The 20,665-nt window shown below is 38.6% G+C and overlaps 1 protein-coding gene across 1 annotated transcript in view; it reads left to right on the top strand.

The window, feature by feature from the left end:
- Positions 1–20,665, top strand: part of adcy9 (adenylate cyclase 9) — a 36,910-nt gene that overhangs the window by 8,489 nt on the left and 7,756 nt on the right. Inside the window, exons 3-9 of the mRNA XM_068321591.1 lie at positions 10,781–10,971; positions 13,029–13,130; positions 13,323–13,597; positions 15,430–15,532; positions 15,823–16,040; positions 16,913–17,072; positions 18,548–18,690. Of these exons, the coding sequence (XP_068177692.1) occupies positions 10,781–10,971; positions 13,029–13,130; positions 13,323–13,597; positions 15,430–15,532; positions 15,823–16,040; positions 16,913–17,072; positions 18,548–18,690 (1,192 nt within the window). The remainder of the gene's footprint in view (positions 1–10,780; positions 10,972–13,028; positions 13,131–13,322; positions 13,598–15,429; positions 15,533–15,822; positions 16,041–16,912; positions 17,073–18,547; positions 18,691–20,665) is intronic.

Genomic DNA, 20,665 nt, shown 5'->3' on the forward strand with positions numbered 1-20,665 from the left:
TCCTTCTGTTTTTAAAATTTGGTTCCAGAAGTCAGCATCAGGAAGTAATGGATAAGTGTCATTGCCATTTGTATTGATCATATTTACACTTTTTTTCCTCCCAAACTGCTATAACTATGGGTGGCAGGGTGGCACAGTGGGTAGCGCTGTCGCCTCACAACACGGCGGATCCAGGTTCAATTCCCTCTGTGCGGAGTTTGCATGTTCTCCCCGTGTCTGCGTGGGTTCTCTCCGGGTTCTCCGTCTTCCTCCCACCTCCAAAAGCCTGCGCTTCAGGTTGATTGGCCGGTCCCAAATTGCCCGTAGGAGGGAGTGTGTGTGTGCATGGTTGTCTGTCTTCGTGTGTGGCTCCACGGTGCACTGGCGTCGTGCCCGGAGTGTCCCCCGCCTCTCACCCTATGCCAGCTGAGATAGGCTCCAGCTCCCCGTGACCTGCTTCGACGGACAGAGCGGCAGAAAATGAATGAATGAATGAATGGCCATAGTTAGTAGTCAGGGTTCTTTAGTCCCAAATGGCATTTTGGGTGAAAAGTGAGGCTGTTGACAATTTTGGTTGTTATTGAGCTGTTTCTTCGATTTTTGTTTCTTAACTAATCTGTCAGATTTTCAGGAATGTCTGTTTGTAAAATAGAGTTCCTGTCATACTGCGCCCTCATAAGGCCAGGACTCTTTACTCAACGCATTGCTGCTGCTGGTGACATAGGCAACCTGTGGTCTATGTATACTTTCAGAATGACGCAGTGTTTAGTTTATTTTTTTTGTGAGTTTCTGAATGTCTTTTTCTTCCAGACTAAAATGGAAGTTTTATTTCAGTGACTGAAAGTTCTGTCAGCTACATCAATAATTGTGATCCTGGTGTGTAGCTCTTTATAGTGTGCTGCGGTTTGGCAGCCACCATCTTGGATCTTGCATCATAGAGTGACAGTGGCATCACATTATGCTCAAATCAGTGTTTTTATTTAAGGTAGTGATGACCTTAAAACAAATGAATAAAGCCCACTGTTGGTTAGTATTGATTTTTCAGTATTCATATTGACTTTCAATAAAGCTGTTAGTACAAAAACCAAGGGTCAACTGTAATGACTTCACTAACTGGACTTGCAGATTTGTCTGTGCTTCAGTTTGTAGTGGTGTGTGATGAACAGAGTGACAAGATTATGTGCAGTAACAGGAAAGGTCAACATAAAAGCAGAAGACACAATGGAGGGCTGACAGGAATTTATTGGTGAAGAACACAAATGTGTTATCACTAACTAACTAGGCTTGATATTAACATGCAATCATTTATTTTCTGCAACCCTGGACGGTCTATCCCAGCTGACTCTAGGTGTGAGGACATATCCTTTGCTACTACTTATGACACCAGTAGCGTTCTGTCAGTTTGCTGCTCATATTAACACTGTACCTGAGAGCATTTCTCTTGTCATAGATGAACCTGTGTACGGTAACAAAATTAAAAATAGGATGCAGATTTCGATTTGGAACTATGTTCAATAGTATAAGCAATTTGTCATATTTCAACTTTGGTTTATGAGTGTGATGAATTGCATTGTTTCTATGCATTTATTAATGTTAATCCTAATAAACATGCCATGTGAATGGTTTCTTCTTTTAGGTCTTCATGTATAAAGTGTTATTATTATGCATAACACATTTTTAAAGCATATTAAATCTATTTACCTACCTGTGAGGTTTATTTTACTTTCCACTCATAATGTACGTTATTCAAAGGACTCACTACATATGGTAATGATACCAACGAGTCATGATGACTTATAATAAAACTTCTGTGAATAAAATTATCATTTAGTTTACAAGTTTAATCATATTTGAAGACATTCAGTAAAGAACAAACAGTAGCAGTGCTGCTGTCTGACTTTCCTGGATGCACACAGGGCATTGGAGTAAATCAGCACTTACTTCCACAGTATTACGTTAGGCAAATCTTATTCTCTAATTTTTAGCGCATTCGGGTGTTTTAGATGAAGAGTACAGTCTAGTTGAGAAACTAAACCGTTACTTAATACTGACAGAAAGTGGTGATCTAACCAGCAGAGCATAAGGAGAGATCACAAGCATATATGCTGCAACCTTTCCAAAGTTATTTCTCCCTTGTCTGTCTTTCTGTATTCTCTCCTCATTACTTATGTCCTAACAGACCTGTAATTACCATTTGTATTACTACAAGTCTGTTACTACAGTGTGACGTGCTTTTCTCTCTTACATTACTGTCTTGTCAATTCTTATATAGAGGTTTGCCATTCGCCTTTATGTTTTGCTGAGTCTGATGTTTTATGTTTGTGCACAGTATTAATAAGCTCAGGGTGTGATTTCTCAAAAAAATCATTAAAAAAAAAAGCAATCAACAAGCCCAATTCTTTCTGACTTTAATGGTAGGCCATATGAGCCTCAATTCCAAACAGTTGAACATTCATATTAAATACAAACTAAAAAAGACACGAAACCTTTAACTTTCTGTTTCGTCCTTTTTTTCCCCCAAATCTTTGCGAGCTTCTCAGCATTGAACAAACACACAGTGTATTTATGTGAATCGTGATATTCGTCAACATCGAGACTGCAGACAATTCAGGTCAGATTGAATGTTCGTGCCAGCAATGTAATGTAGACTACAGGCTTTCTGTCAGAAAACTCTGTCATACCCTATCTGTTGTTTCAGATTATGTAAAATTAATGATCGGGTTGTCCACTTGGGGAGCTAAATGATATGTAGGGAGATCATTGGTGCTCAGGTATAAGTAGGAACCAATGTTGACTGAGTGAGCCCAGAAGCATTAGCAGTTTTTTTTAACTAATGAACTCTGAATACAAGCAAACCTCGGTTTCCGACCACAATTTGTTCCAGAAGGCTGTTCAAATACCGATTTGTCCGAATTCCAAATAAATTTTTCCCATTACAAATATTACAAATGGTCTACCTTTTTTCAACATAACATCCGTCCATTTTCTGCCACTGTATCCGCGTACTATATGTTCTTTCATAATGTCATTTATATATCAAATTCTGTAGTAATGAAACATATCAAAGAAATGTAAAAGAAAGAAGCAAACACACGAAAGAAAGAAAAAAACATCGACGTAATCAGGTTAGCCTAAGGTACGAATTACCGTTGTCTTTTGGACAGAAGTTTATTTCTGAGGTATCCCGCCACACCCTCCATTGCTTGTCGGCACAGAGCATTGCACCACTGTCTTGGACACAGAATGTGGCTTTTTGTGGCTTACTCAATTCTTTTACACTGAGCCACAGTGGCTTAGTCATACTACCTCCGAGTGCCAGCCCAGTCTTGATAACTACTGTCTGCTCTAACAGTGAAAAGTGTTTCCTAAATCAACCTGCAGAAGCAGCAACAGCCATGCCAAAGATTGACTGATTTTGGTGTTTATAAAGTTTTATTTCACCGTGACCCGATAAAATATGTCATTAGTGAAGAATCAATTGTTAGCCACAGGAAAACATGACAAGCATCTACTAGAATAGATAAAAATGAATTGATAGACTTCAAGTTGAGCTAATAAATGGATGTGGTACTGTGAGTTATTGGGTGGCATGATCGTGTACTGGGTAGCCCTGTTGCGTCACAACAGGAAGTTTCTGGGTTTGATTGCTTTCTGTGCTGAGTTGATATTTTTCCCAATGTTTGTGTGGGTTGTCTTTGTGTTCTCTGGCTTCCTCCCAACTCCAAAAACATTCAGTTTAGGTGAATTGGTCACATCGTAGGTGTGATTTTGTGTGTTTGTGGTTGTTTGTCTTTTGTATGTGTGAAAACAAGAACTGGTATCATTCCAAGAAGAATTATCTTTATTTATGGAGGATAGTAAAGACATGAAATAAGTTACTGACTTTACAAGTGACTTGCTCACATTCTGTGTGCCAGATCACATAGAATGGAAATCCTGATCTAGCAGGCTCAAGTTCACCATCAATCATTGTCATTATCTTTTCTTCTTCTTCTACTACCGCACCTTCTTCCTCTTCTATTTTAAACTTTTTTGAACTTTCCTGATTGCATGCATTTGGAAGTAAAGGAATGATGAAATTCATCCAGTCACAAACTCGATAAATGAAGGCATAGTGACAAAAGGTACAGTGACATTCAGGTGAATGATTTCCTGTCATGTTCTGGTCATTACAAAACTATGGATCAGGTAGAGATTTATATTGTGGTGAATGTGTTTTCCTTTTTAGCATCCTACGTACACGAGGCACAGAAAATTTTCTGCAGCTTATAAGTAATCTGTTTGTTTAGTTTATCAATTATGTTCAGGTTTACCATTGCTTTAAATTCTGACTGCTGCACAGTGAGTTTTATGTAAAAAAAAAAGGACATCACATTGTCTGTTCATTATTACTTGCAATCATATATTCTGTGTTATGTATGTTTTTCATGATAGTTGACTACCTATGACAGTTATCTATACCCATATCTTCTCTGCTTCAGTCAATTATTTCCCAGATAGCTTTACAATGTGCCCTTTGAGCTCAGTGTAGTAACGTGTTGTGTTGTTCAATGATTAAGATCACTGAAGTATGCCCCATGAGGTCGCACACTGGTTTCTTAAGAGCAATTGAGAAGCTGAATTTGAATAGCTCCAGATATTGCATCTTTGCCTGCATCTTTTTATTTCCCTGCATATCCAAAAGCAGACAGAGATTGATTATTGGTTCAGCTGAGGTGACCCAGAGATCAAGGTCAAAGCAATGAGGCTACCTAAGGCAATATATCTGGGGAGATTCGTAGTCATCCAGGTTATGGTAGATCTCAGTTTGAAAAACAGCAACTACATTTGTAGGACATTCTTGGAGTTGTTTTGCCTCTCATTCAGGAGGCTTTTTCATTGTCATCATCTGAATGGCTTGCCATGGCATTCATCACATAAATTAAATTGTCCTTCAGCAATCAGATTAGAAGAGAATTTTATTTCCCCACGGGGGCAATAAAGTAAATTAACATTTAACATAATGTCATTATATCATATAAATGTATTTATTTGTATAATATACATGAGATTACCATAAAGATAATTAACATAACCGGTGATAAAAGGCAGCCCTGCTGAAGTCCAACACGCAACTGGACCCTGTCTGAGTTACCACCGATGCAAACCTCCTGCTTCAGTCATACAGTGATCAGAGCTGCGGTTGCTTGTCGCCGTGGCAATCCCCTAATCCCTTGATGAATGCTTGAAGTAGAGCGTCTTGGTTGATGCCTCACATGGCAGTTGGGGACTACCTCTGGATTGGCAGACCAGGTGGTGTTCCCCCTTTGCATGAAAGAGTGACCGGAGGGTGTGGTCCAGCAATAGGGGATCATTCATCAAGGTCATGGTTAACCAAACTTGTTTAAGTCAGTCCACTGTACTTTAAGAAACTTTCTTGAATCCATTTCACCTCTCATCCAGAAGGTTTCCTCAATTGGTCTTGTCTCAGCTTTTAACCCTGTGAGATGTGGTCAGTTTTTTTTTTAGATGGAGGCAATTGATTCGCTGTAGCGACTCCTGAAGGGAAAAGCTGAAAGGAAAAGAAGAGGAGTTGTGGTCAGTTCTATTCATATTCCAACGACTACTACCAATACCTGTCTGACTTCTCAACAACAGTTAATGGGAATGCGGGGGGGTATCAAAAGGGGATTGTTGAAATGCGAGTTCCACTCTGCCTTTTTGTATGCTAAAGGTTGTCATTAGCATGACACACTTCACCTGGGCAAATCTGCTGAGTAGTTCTTTTGGGAAGTTCCGAAAGGAACCTGATTGTAAATCGGCGAAAGATGATGTTGCAGACCACCCCCCCGTTCAGAGGTGGCTTCTCCACTTTGAGATGAATGGCTTCTTTTATTCCTCTCTCAAACCATCTCTCCTCTATGTCCAAAATCAAAACATTGGTATCATGAATGAGTGTTCCCTTTCCTTAAGGTGAAGGAAAACTGCTGAATTTTTTCCCCTGATCTGATTGAATTGTATGTTATGACCCAAGTATTTTCCACATTCTAATGTAGAACAGCAGGGAAGGTTTGTGTGTGTGTGATTGTGTGTGTGTGTATGTTTGTGCGTGTGTGCTTGTGTTGTGGGGTATTACAAAGGCTTTGTGAATCTGTGGCATAAAGACGAATGAATCACTTCATGCATGACAATAAAAGTAAAATTAATACATGCAGTTTCATGTGAATTCATACATATAAAAAAATATATAAAGAGAAATCCTTATAGGAATAATAGATGTGTTACTCAGCTGCAATTTAATGCTGTGCACTGCGAGCCGGCCGGCCTGCATTCTTGGAGTTAATATTTTGTCAAGTGTCCACAGAGGAATGAAAAAAAGTGTCATTGGTGTCCGCTTCGCAACAACAAGGTTGGTCATTTCTTGTTCTCAAGGTCTTCTTTCTGCCACTGAACAATTGCCTCCCTTAGAGAAAGTCTGACTCTTTTTGAAGACACTAAAATGTCTTAACATCTGTATATGTATGTGTGTTAATCTAAGAGATGCAGTGACAGTTGGAATGCATCAGTGTTTCTGTCTGCCCATTGCACTGCATGTCACATATGCATCTATGTATGAAAAAGAGAAATGAACTCAAACACTGTTTTAAAACGATTCATTAAATTACAAGGTAGTAGATATGATACTAATTTTACTTTTTAGCCAGTAAGTTTTCAATAAAGCACTTTTTTCAAATTGTCCTTGGGTGGAATTGGGTTAGTGTTGTTTCCCGCCGCAAAAAGTTTCTGTGTTCAGTTTCTTTCTCTGTGGAGTTTGTATGTTCTCCACGTGACTACATTGGTTCTGTCTGGGTTCTCCAGCTTCCTCCCACCTCTAAAAACATGCAGTTTAGGTGCTTGGTCTCACCGTGTCTCATGTGTGGCTCCGTGATGAGCTGGCATCTCATCTGGTGTGTACCTCACCTCACCTTCTCACGCTCCAGCTTAGATATTCTCCAGTAGATTTATGACCTGCAAGGCGGATAAGTGGCTGTAGACTGGATAATTGTGAAAATGGATGGACGGACGGATGGACGGACGGATGGATGGATGGACTTAATTTCGGCTTATATCGTTATTTTTGAAGAACTTACACATGCAACTGAAAAGGAGCAGCACCAGTGGAAATCAGAAGGGGGCAGTGAAGAAATTCAAGCAAGACAAAGAAGGACAAAGAAGGCAAAAAGTGAAGTGAAAAAAAAAGAACAATTACAATATATTTCATGGGCTCACTCACCAAATCAAGTACATTAATACCCCTGACATTCTATTTCATTTTGTTTTGTTAGTATAGCCTCCTGCACTATTGCCTTTTTTTTTTTGATGAAACTTTTTACCCTATTGCCATGTATCTTTGAATGTATCAACTCCAACATACTAGACACATTGACATATCCATGTTTTTTTTTGGTTTTGAAAGTGGCGTATTTATTTTGTATTAACACTTCTGGATCTGATTCCATTTGGAACTAGTTCTTGATGTTCTGCCCTACCTTACAGATGATTTGACAAAGGTCTTGTGTTTGATGCAAACCTTGCTGTGCCATGGCACCAAATAGGGAACACGGTAGGAATAGATGGACGAGATAGTGGAATGATAGTGTATTTTAAGGAGAATCAAGTCAGTTCCATCAGTATGTCCAAATATGGAGCCATCTGCTATTGCTGGAAGACTTTTCTCAAGATCCGTCACTGACCAGGGTGAAAACTGAAGTCTATGGCAAGGATGGGGGTTTAAAACTTAAGAAAGACCAAAGGGAGAAACTTTAAGTGAATGGAAAATGGTTGAGAAAAAGACAGTGCAGATGATCTATTTGCTCAATGTTAAGCAAGGTGTTGGGAAAGAGTAAGAGATTTAAGTTTAAGTGAGATGTCAAGGTCGTGACCCTTCTGGGGCACTTATTGAAATATTTAGAAATTTAAAAAAATCAACCATAAAATCATAATAGAGGGTATCAGAAAACTTTATTTCTATTGTAACATTTAAAGAAAAATTTTCAGTGTCATGTACAAAATTGCCTGATGAAGGTTTAAAATAGAAAATGGATATATAAGAAGACAAATCTGTGAAAAGACAAGTTGATGTCTAATTTTATTGGTAGTGGTTGTTTATTTTCTAAGCAGCAACAATAAAAGTGAAGAATGAGATTATAAAGGGTTAGATAAAGCTCTGCGATGAAAGATAAGTCAGTTGTCCTGTACATGAAGCCAGTAGTCATTGGGATTAGATTGATCACGTGGTTGGAAACCACCGCAAGGGCAAAGGTCTTTTGTCAGGAAGTGCACAGTCCAGATTTGGACATTTCTCTAGAGATTGTCTAAAATGTCATCTTTAGTCTAAAAGTTTCAGCCAGACATTCCAGTGACTGAGCAGGGCCTGTGTATGCATACATTCTTGAGGGGCTTTCTTCATGTTATTTGTTCAAGATAGATAGATAGATAGATAGATAGATATATACTTTAATGATCCCAAGGGAAATTCAGGAGAAATTCAAAAGCCTTAAAGAAGAATTATCTTCTGTGTGTTGAGATGCCCAAAGATATGCAGTTATCCCTTCTTTATTTTATGGCCACTGAGTATGGTTTTGCATAATTAATGTAGTTTTACTTTTTTGCTCACTGCATAATAAATTACAGACTTAATGATCAGCATGTTTAAAAACAACTGAAAGTCAATGTGGTGTGTTTAGAAAAACGTAACACCGGGCACCCTTCACATTTGCCTCCGGAAGTAATTTGTGATATTGGCATATATTTGGAAAACGGGACTTTAACATCATGTGGCTGTTAAAAGCACACAAATGAGTTAATTGTCAACCGCAGTGACACTTCTACAAAATACAAATAAAAACCACCACAGACACAGAACTTGACAAAGTTTGTGATTAAAGATGTGAGGCCAAACAGAATCATAACCACAGATCTTAAATTAAAAGAACAAAGCATTAAATGAACCTAAATACATTAAAATAAACAATTTGCTTTAATTTAAATAACTTCCGTTTAAGTGTTTCACATTTTCTAAGTTACTAAGCAAAGTATTCAAATCTTGGAAAGTTTAATTCAATAATGAAAGTTTATATACTGTAATTGTTATTGTAGTACATAATTTAAGGATAATGAAAAATCACCACTTAAGTTAATTGCAAAGCAAAATTAAAGAATGTTCTAGGTCGTAATTGTATGATACGTTTTCATAATTTTCCGTCTGCGTAATATAAAAAACAGGAATTTTGGGGGAAAAAAATTAATATATCCACTGCAATAAATATTACAAAATTGTACAGCACTGCCAAAGATATTTGTCCAACCAGGGCTGGACAAATATTTTTGGCAGTGCCTGGTTTGGGGCAGGCTTTGTCACTGATTGGAATATTGTTTGAAGTTACTATAATTCTCTTTATTATGAGTCTAATGTTAGGATCTAAGGTTAGACCAGGCATAAGATTACCACATCTTTAGTTCTTCACTAATTTCTCATTAGGGGCAGCAGTAGCTCAGTCCCTTAGGTCTTGGACTGTGAAACCGGTGGTCGCCAGTTCAAGGTGGGGTGTGGACCAAAAACATTTGGCGTGTGAACTGACAGTGGGAGGCGTCAGTTCACCTCCTGAGTACCACCGAGGTCCCCTTGAGCAAGACACCGCCCTCTCACAAACTTACTCATTTGGGGCGCACCACGAAGGAGCTGCCTGTTGCTCTGCCTCCCATTTGTATGCTTACAGGCCCCTGGTGTGTGAGTGTGTTTGTTTCAGGGGCCTGTACACAAATTAATGCTCCAGATATTGTAAAAAGTGAAAAGATAATTTCCCTAAGGGGATTTTTGAAGTGTTTTGTTTCTTCTTCTTCTTTCACGTCTGTTCTGTAACATCACAAGAAAGTTTCCAAAATTACCAGCAAATCACACATTGCAAGAAACTAAATAGTGTTGTGGCTTGTTAATCAATAAAGATAGTTAATTCACAGCTTTGTATTAAGCAATATTTTTGTTTTCCTCTCAATTCAGGACAGATTTAATGTTCTTGGAGCCAAGTCTAGACTGAGATTTTTTGGAATGTTTCATTTGTTGAGCATATCTCATAAATTGTTTAACCTTCATTGGTATTTTCAGTAGTCAAGTATAAAAGTGGTTCCTTTTATTCTTTTTTAATAAACTACACAAAGTTGTACGCAAGCATTTATACACATCTATTTAAGAAAACACAAATGTTAAAAATATGTGTGATCAGGTTAACAACGTAATCATTTAAAACAATGGCCCCCAACCAACTGGTACCGGACTGCAGGCCTTTTTTCCAGTTTTTGTGACTGAAAAAGGTGTCAGTTCACCTCTGGAGCGCTGCCGAGGTGCCCTTGAGCCAGGCACCCTTTACAGGTTGCTCATTGCCATGAAGGAGCTGCCTGCCACTCTACCCCCCACTCACCTGTGTTCCCACAGGCCCCTTCTGTGTGTGTGTGTTACGGGCCTGTACACACTATATCGATGCATGTAAACTACTAAACCTGTGCGTAACGTGGAGTCTTAATTTCCCCTTGGGAATTAATACAGTTTAATAAAATAAAATATATTTAAAAAAAAAAAAAAATGTATCTGTGCTTCTTGTAAGGTCTAGGTCACTTGACAGGTTAAAATCCATTACACCAAGAATTAAGTGACCACAACTACGGCAGTTGTTGATAAAAGCACTGAGCAAAAAGCAGTTTAGCAATCTATCAAGCAAAGCAAATTATCTGAAAAAAGAACAACATCAATATGATGCCATGTTTTTCTGTTTTTGCCCTTCCTCAGGTCTGAAAACATATCTGATCTCTGGAAGGAAGTTGGAGCATGATGTGCAGTGTGGTTGCTCACAGTCTGGACTGATGGGTGAACAGGCCACTCTGTCCTCCTGCTCTCAGACTCACACACCGGACCTCATCCCTGGAGGAGCGCAGGCAGCTGAGGTCCTGTTCCCCCACCAACAACCAGACAGAATTGGAGTAAGTAAGACTCTAAAAGTTGAGGATAGAACCAAGACATAGATATCTCTACCATTCCTTCTTTGTTGTTTATGAAGTTTCTTTAAAAAAATCAGAATAATGGAAATTATTTTAACATTTCTTTGTGACGTTCGCGTTGCACTGGCATCGCACCCGGAGTTTGCCTCGCCTCACGCCCTGTGACAGCTGGGATAGGCTCGAGCTCCCCATGACGTGCACAAGTGGATGAAGAGGACTGAAAATGAATGAATTAATTTCTTTGTGACTGAAAATTGAACCATGCAACTAAAAGTGGTTGTTTTTGCCTTTTTTTCCTGCTTTTTCCATCAAGAAGTCTCTTACAATGAGATCTGGTCAAGAATTGCAGCAACATAGTATTCACTAGAACAATGAATTACTAATAACAGTAACCAAATAAGAGGACAATCAAGCACATTTACAGCCTACATTCAACAAAATTTATCATAGTTTTAAACTTCTCCGTAGTCACTAAACTTTGAAGATTATGATCTGTCTGCAAATGGTAGTACGACCTTGTTTTTGTTGTTTCGAGATACGTTGTTCTCGATTACGCGTCAGTAATACAAGGAAATATAAAAGTCAAGTTCACGTCATTTTACTCAATTATAAATCATATTAATTCCTGCATTTGTTTTATAACCTTAATAAAGCCTTTATTTTATCATGTATAAATAAAGCATTCATGATACATGGTAAATATCACCAAATTATATTTGTTGTGACTACCAAAGCCAAATTTAGTCACTGAGAGGAGAAAGCATGGCTCTGTCTGACACGCAGTCCAAGGATGAAAAATGAAATCATTACCGTAGTTGTGGATGTTTATATCACCCTTTCAATAAAAAACATACATTCTGTGAAGAGGGACTATGACTGGACTAGATGTAAGATGTTATACATTGCATATGCATGTATGTATTTACCATATGTGTGTGTGTGTGTGTGTGCGTGTGTGTAAAAAGGTAATACAGATATATGGTGGTTTAATATATATATGGGGAGAGTTCATAAATGTTTAAATTACCTTAAATAATAAAATAAATATTTTGTCCAAGAACGCCTTAACCACATGTAACGAGGGATTGCTTTACATTGTTTTTCGACCTACGTCATGTCTCCTGGAACTAATTCATGATGTAGGGTGATGTATACATGTATTAGGAACCTCTTACACAGGTTTGGTTTGGTTTCTGTTTTTTTTTTTTTTGAGAACACTAAAACACAACAAGTCATGAGAACAAATACTGTAGTATTTAAATTTAAAAGAGAACATAAATAAGAAGAGATTGTGCCAATAAGAAACCTGTAAAAAATCTATACCAGTGCCTAGAGCTGGGGACTCGCTACTCAACTGTCACATATTTACAGTTTTTGAAAAGGCTTAGGGTACACACTACAGATTGTGTCCGCAGATTTTTGAATAAGATGTGAAAGACAGGATAATGCAATTAATGACTGTAACCGATGAGGGATCACAGACTTCATGACTTATCAAACCAACTTAATTAACTGAATGCATCAAAGTCTTGCGCAAACTCTTGCAAGGGTGACAATTTAATGTTTAAACAAACATATCATGTGGTAGTATAAGACATTTATTGTCACTCTTCCTCTCTTGCTGTTCAAACACCTTGTTTTGATATTCCCAATACTTCCAACTATCTTCTGATGCTATTTCCCATGTCCCAGCCTCTCTTTTTTTTTTTATTGGCTATTGGCAACATGTGTTTGCAGTTGATAAGCAGCTCACAATACTTATTACATCCAATGTGGCTCAAAAAATTAAAACATATTTGATTGACTGCAGCTGAGATTGAGTCCGGTTTGTTCCCTCCACAAACTTGCACATTATTTTAATAAAGCATTCCAACTGTCCCCAGGTAGTGCAGAGTAGTGTAGTTTGATATGTAATTGTCAGCATTTAAATATTCAAGGTTTTTGTAAGTAGGTGCCATTGATGTTATTACAAGTTGAACTGCATTTGTGTGATATGCTTTAATGTGTCATCCTCCTTGACTCTCTTTCTCTTTCTTTAGCCTCCCCATGTGTCTCGCAGTCCGGTATTGTCTTCTGAACAAGGTGAAGATGTAGCTGTTCTGAATGGCTGCAAGGAAGATCACAATCCCACCAGTGCCAAGGTAAGACACACACACACACACACACACATGCTTGCATGAATAAAACAGAACCAATGAATTTGTCAACCTAAACTCAACGAGTTTGTTCTTTATGACCTTTCTTTTTGCCTTTTTGCTTCCTACTCTTTCAGTTTGTGGATCTTGAATCTGAATCAAATATGTTGTCTTCCTAACATGCTCCTTTCAATTTAGTTCACCCCCAGTCAAGGCCGAAGGACAGCCAATGGTCTTCTGAGTCCTCCACTGGAGAACACGGTGAGAGCCAGCCAAAGCTCCCTGTGTGACATACTCCAAGAGAAGGAAAAGAAGATCAGCACTACCACAAGAGCTGGTGCCAACCTAGGCATGGCCGCTGGTACAGCAGCAGGAGGTACAGGAATGGACCACTCTGCCCTGATCCAACTGCGTGCAAAGAACTTCAGAGAAAAGAGTGATGCCCACTTTGTGGATGTTATCAGAGAAGAATGGTGAGCAAAAGGTGGTAGAGTCTATAAAGATAAGAGTACTCAGGGATGAGTAATTACAGGTTCACCCTTTGGTTTTCCATGTGTTTAGATGCATGCTACAAACAGGGGAGTTCTTAAGAATTGAATGTAAATGCTTGCTAAAATCATTTTCATATGATAAAGTATAACTTTTTGCTCTGCTCTGGATGAGTGGATTAGTTTATAACACTGATTTTCCCTTTGGATTAGTTTAAATAAAGTTTGTGCTATGTTTCATCGTGGCGGTTCATCTTACCATTTTTAATTAATGCCACATGTTTGGAGTATATGAGGCAAAATGGTTTTGAACTGCCTGGCGGAAGAATCAACATAAATTTCTCAGTCTACTCATTGTTAAACTAGCGGTTTTCCTCATTAACGTTCCTTCGTTTGGAGCAAGCCATGTTGTCCTCACTTTCTCTTTTACTACCCTATTAACTCGAGAAGCAGAGCCCGCCATCTATAGCCGTGACTGTCACAAAAAATACTCCAAGAAAATCTATTCTCTTAAATTTATCAGAGAGTGGTCATGGGTCTGGACAGAACTATCACAGGGTCCAGTCCAGACCGCATTTGTCATTGGTAATGCCTGGTTTAATTCGGGAAAAATCCTACAACAGGTTGTCAGAAGATCAGAAAAGGAACAGACAAACAGGCAAAATCAGGAAACAAGCAAAATCACAAGGAAATCCAAGAAACCTTAAGAGTGGAATGACAATCTAGCTGCAAACTGAGGTCTGAGCTGAGCTTAAGTAGAGTGGAGCCTGATTGGAGATGGAAAGCAGGCGGCCGCAGCAACACCGTTGACAGGAATCAGTGGATGAAGTCAGAGGACAGGAGGGAACTGGAATTGAGACCATGACAATAACCCCCTCCCCCCAAGAAACGGTCCAAAAAATACTATCCCGGAGGAGGGTTAGGATCTTGATTCCAGAACAGCACCAGGCTCTTGGACAGACTTGGGTTCCAGGTTAAGATCAGGCTCGGACAGATTTGAGTACGGATTTGGTTTCAGCTTCTGGGACTGATTCGGGTTCAGGTTACAGACTGGGATCGGGTTCAGACTCTGGAGAAGGTTCAGGTAAAGACTCAGGTTCAAGTACGGGCTCAGGTAAAGACCGTGGAACAGATTGGGGTTCAGGATCAGATACCGACATTTGTAAATCAGATTTGGGCTCAAATAGACTCTAAAACTGACTTGGAATTGGGTTCAGGATCAGACACAGCCTCAGCTTTCGGCACTGTCTCCAGTTCAGGACAGATTCTGGTGCTTTCTCTGGCTCAGAAAGAGGTTCAGGAACAGGTTCCGGTACTTTTGATGGTTCAGGAATACGTACTGGTACATTATCTGTAGTGATGTTATGGTCTGTGTTGAGGCTTCTAAGTGTGTGTCGAGTAATCGGCAAAAATTCATGCAAAGTGTGTTTTGGAGCTCTGTTTGATGAGTTTATGCTGATAGTTTATGGTAATAGACAAACTGAAGCATGTGATTAGATATTTAGCACATGTCCTCCAAAATATTTACATTTTTTTGATCAAAACTTGTATATTGCTTTTTTTCAAATATGATCAAGCAAATTGCAGGATGGGTACAAATTAGGCTGGGTATTGCTTTAAACAAGGCAGGCTGAATAAATGTGAGCATTTACTCAAATAACAGTATTCAAAGTAAGGTTTATAATTGATCATTTGTTTGTTTGAAGGCTTCACTGTTTTTCTCTACTCCATTAGGTAGTATGGCTTTTTAGCAGTGTTTGTGTCCAATAGAAGTGATGAGTTAACTAAGGTTGGTCTGGTTACTCTGCTGTTCACAGTGTGATGAAGGACTACTTTTTCAAGCCACCCATTAACAAGATCAGCCTTAATTTTCTAGCGAGACCTCTGGAAAAGGCATATCGAAACAGCTACAAGGAGGAGGTATGTACATTTTTGTGTAACTGTTGTTGTACATCTTGCTGCTGCCTTAGTCAGCGCTAATCTTCCAATAGATGCTTGTGAAAGTGAGATATGCCTTTTGAGGAGCGAGACACTTCTCAGGACTCACCCTACTTAGTATGCATTGACTCCGATTGTTTTGGAGCCCTCTGCTGTTATACCAGTAAATCAGACTCGCTGATGCACAGCAGTCATAATGTGTTTGGATTAGGTTTTACTTCTGACAAAACATACAAGTGCCACTACCTCAACTCAGATTACTCTCTCTGCAGGTAAAGAATCAGGTTAAGGTGCAAACATTTGCAAGCTCCACCTTCAGTTCCTTCCTGGATGTTCTCCTCAGCTGTTTTGTGTTCTTGGCCCTGACGCTGTCTTGCTTCCTTGCACCTCTTGTGAGTTCGGCCACTGTGGACCTTCTGTCTCCTGCTGCCCTGGTGCTGGCTCCCCTGGCTGGTCTTTTGGAGCTAGCCTCCCTATTGCTGTCTATACGGTGAGGAGATATGGGACTGAGGGACTGTGTGGTTGTTTTTTGTAATGGTTTTGTGAGTGCACAAATTATAATTACAATATATACTGTATCTTCCTACAAATAGAGTTCAACAAGTATGGTTTTAAAGCTGATCGAAACACTTGTATTTGTAGAAATTTGTTGTATTAAACATTTTTTAATATATTTGTGTGGAAAAAACATGTTAGAATTCATGTGTTCCCCTGTTCTCGAGCAGTTTGGTGAAGATTTTCAAAAGTCTTTCATGCATTTTTAAAAAAAATGGCCATCAGAGCCCAGTAATATCTTTCCAGTTGGACATCTGCAGTGGGTGGTTAGTATAAAAGCATGAATGTTTTGAGATTCAATGGCGCAGAATTGAAAACCAATTATGAATCTTTTTGTATTACTACAACCAAACAGGTTAAACCAACATTATAGTATTTTATTTGGTGGTTTGCTCACATAACACAATTGACTGTCCCTGGTCAGATATTATATGTCTGGGAAAAATTGGTATAGGCATAGACATTATCAAATGGAATCATTTTATCAGAGTAAATCTGTCTGTTTGGATTAACATTTTTTGGCATTCTAATTGGAAAAGATGTCTTTTGTGCTGTGTTTGTATTGGCTTGAATATATCTCAGTGTGAGTACTACATTTTGACTTATTTCTTTGAAACTGGTACAATAATCCTATATCTCCTAGCTGAGAATATGGCAGCAAGCTTTTCTAAAAATGCATCTTAATAAAATACTGATCACAGTTTGGTGAATTTTTCACAGATTGAATAATGAACTGATATTTTAATTGAGCAGCTGGAAACTCATCCCCTGTTTTGCCCCACTGCTTTTTCCTCTTGTCTACCACAGTATGGCCTTCTATTTGGAGGAGGTGATGAATTGTACCCGCTCTCTGCTCTTGGTGGTCTCTGGATGGATTCCCCGTCACATAATTGGAGCTGTGTTAGTTTCTCTTCCTGCCGTATCGGTCTTGTCACACTTTACCTGCAGTGTGAACTTGCCATTCCAGGTAAACATGTCTGTTGATAGATGGTAGTAAAAAACTGGTAAAGCCTGTGTAGGAGAAGGAGTTAAAGCCAAGGGACAATGACAAACCAACTGGACCTACAATCTTAACAAATATTTCTCTGGACAAAGTGAATTCTTAACACTGTTTTTAGTTGAATTGGGTATGGCATAATTTCTAGTCTTAAAGCTATTTGTAGTATATCAGTCGAGAATGATTAACAAAAATGCTCCTCCTTCTATTATGGCTGCCAGCATTGTCACTATTAGTATTAGCACTACAGCTGTTATTACTTCTGTCTACTATCAGTATGATGCCTCTGCTGTCTGAACCTGCAGAGGCCACTCCCAATTATGATAATGGTACTATGTGTGATTTCTCACCTCTTGAATGATGTCTTGAAGCCAAAGTAAGCAGAGAGGAATAGTACAGTTTGTAACCTTGCCTATGGTGGCACAGCACAAGACAGGAAGGCACTCAAGTGGGTGATTAAGACTTCACAGCACATTGCTGGGGCATCCTTCCCCTCACTGCAACTTACAAAACCACACAACCTCATTAGAGATGGGGACACAATCACAACACACACTCTTCACACTCTTACCATCAGGCAGACGCTACAGTCTAGGAAATTAAAGCTTGCAAACAGCTTCCTACAGGCCATTAGGCTTCTCAATGAATGACTCACACGCCACGTGCAAGACATACATACATATAACACTGATCTTTTAATAGTTGCTGTTAATTGTTTATTGTTGTTTCTTTTGTTACTATATATTGTTTATCCTGTTCTTTTTCATTTTAATATGTCATCTTTCAACAGAAAAATAATTTCATTGAGAAGTATAACTACCTGTTTGCTGTACATGTGACTGTAAAACTCTTGAAACTTGAAGAATGATAAAAATCCTTAGAAAAGCCACAAAACCATGAGCTAGCATGGACCTTGGCACCAGAATCATTGACTTTCCTTCGTTAAGAGTCCTGCATTTTAGAAGAACAGGGCAGCCATGCTTCACTATTAGTGAATAGTGTTTTTGTCATTTTGAGACAAAGTTATAACTATCTCTGTTAAAGTGACTCTTTCCGTTCAGCTTGAGCCAAGAGCTACTTGTAAGATGCGTGGCATTTTGATATCTTGTTCTCCAACACCCTAAATCTGTATCTTCTTGCCTTGAATTAAATTAGTTTGCATCATTTTTTGCAGTGCAATATGCTGCACTATGTTGATATCTGAATTTTAGATACTACTTAAATGAGCAGAAGGAACAATATTTTTTGATAGTAATAGTTTAATGTTGAGTCAAAAGCATTATGATTAATATTAATAATTAATAGTATTAATTATTATTATTATTTGACCTGTGTTAAATGCTCCTGCAGAATTTAAAGCTTTTTCTGGAACTTAACAGGCTACATTTGATTTTTTTTTTGTGTGTTGCTGATATGTTGTTAAATGGATACCGTCTTTTCCCCAGGTTACCATGTTCTTGTGCTCTGCCACCATCCTGGCTATCATCCAGTACTGTAACTTCAGTCAGCTAAGTTTTTGGATGCGTTCAATCCTGGCCACTGCCACAGGAGTCGCCCTACTGCTGTTGCTTTACAGCCCCTTGCACAGGTACAGATACTAAATGCATTTGAATGCAAGATACATGTGACAGAGTGCATGTGTGTGTCTCTATATGTGCTTGTGAGTCCCTAGAGTACACAGACACTAATATTATACCATTTATAATGTACTGTTTGTGCTTGGTAGGGCATGTCTATTTAATCTATTTAAAGACTTGTAATAGTGTCGGAATTTTACCTTGAAGTTCACAAAAGTGAAATATGTAACACTGATCATCCTACTGTGATGTACTATAAAATCCTCCTAAGAAGGAGGCCAAGTTATTAATTTACTGAGCTTGCGCTCGCTATTCGCCACGTCGCCATAGGCGAAGTAAATTCCAGATTGGCTACAAGGTTTTTAGACTGTGTAGCCACAGTAGCGTTCTTATTTTTATGGAAAAAAGGCTAAAACTCAATACTTTTTCGCTCGCTAGCGCCGCTATTTCCGCCGGCGCCACTATTTCCGCATACCGACCGAATTTAGTCGAAGCATGCCGACGGAAATAGCCGAAGTGACCAGAACGCTCCCAATCATTAAATATGCACTCGGGTCATGACCTCCTCTCGTCCAATGAAAAAAAAAAGATTCTTTTTTTATAAGCTAAACCCGCAAATTGGTGTACGACAAGGCGAGGACAATCGATTGAAAGACAAAGAGAATAGTGTTTTATAGTAGATTTTGCGTTAAAATCCTAATTGAACAACAAATGGTGAATGCTGAGAGGGGGTAGGAGTGGTGACAGACCGATCAGAAGGTAAATGAAAGATATTATCAATACTTTTTTGTAGTCTTAGACTTTTGATCTCTATGACTGGCAGGAATAACCAGCGATGCATGCACATATGTATTCACTTCGCTTGCTATTTTATATGCCTTTTTAAATTGAAATGAAAAATCATATTATCGAATTTTTAAAAACAAAACAAAACTATGGCATACCAATGGTGTTGTCTAAGTCAAAGTTAAAATGTATTCTAGTCCAAGTAAAACTTACAAGTAAACATTGAGTAATATTTTGTATGACTGTATCTTCACATAGTGAGTACAAGTTTTCAATTGTTGAATCTCACATTCATACCTGCATTAAGTAGGACAGAAATAAAGATAGTTAAGCTTGACCTGTTGACTTTAGTGTATTTTTGTAGGTAAACTGAACAGAAGATTTTTTCCTCAGAATGCAGGAAAACAACCCAATTTTCTAAAAAATTTCCCGGGGGTTGCCCCCCGATCCCCCATGCGGGGGGGTATCCCCCCCACAACCCCCTATGACAGGTGTGGTTTTACACCCCCCAACAATTGAAAACTTGTATTCACTATGTGAAGATACAATCATACAAAATATTACTCAATGTTTACTTGTAAGTTTTACTTAGACTAGAAGACATTTTAACTTTGACTTAGACACTTTGATTTTAATAAATTTGATTCTTGGTATTACTCAATGTTTACTTGTAAGTTTTACTTGCTATTACAGCAAGCCGCTGTCGTGGACACAGAATGTGGCTTACTCAATTCTTTTACACTGAGCCATAGTGGCTTAGTCATACTACCTCCTAGTGCAAACCCAGATTTATAAATTGTATGAAAGCTTGGAATTAAAACACAATGTTTTACATGTAGACTTTAAGATAGATTTTTTTGCATGACATTCTCATCTGTAAACATATTATATTTTCTGCCCTACAAGGTGCACTTAAAAGCCTTTAATTTTCTCAAAAATCATTGGTGCACCTTTTAAACCGAAGCGCCTAGTGTGTGTTTAGAGTTCAAAAATTTTATAAAACTGTTGTTTTGCAATTTTAGTCAGCGCTCCACTAGACTGACTGACGGACCATTTTCCACCAACATAGGGATGTAATACGTCACTATGTACGCTGGCAGGCTATCATCAACTACAGGCTATCAGTTACGCAGTTGTGAACGGGGATAGAGCAGCTGCGAGAGTTGTGTTTTTTTTCCACCCTTCACCGTCTCTGTTGAT

This window comes from Antennarius striatus, chromosome 8, assembly GCF_040054535.1.
Source record: "Antennarius striatus isolate MH-2024 chromosome 8, ASM4005453v1, whole genome shotgun sequence".
Classification (NCBI taxonomy): Eukaryota; Metazoa; Chordata; class Actinopteri; order Lophiiformes; family Antennariidae; genus Antennarius; species Antennarius striatus.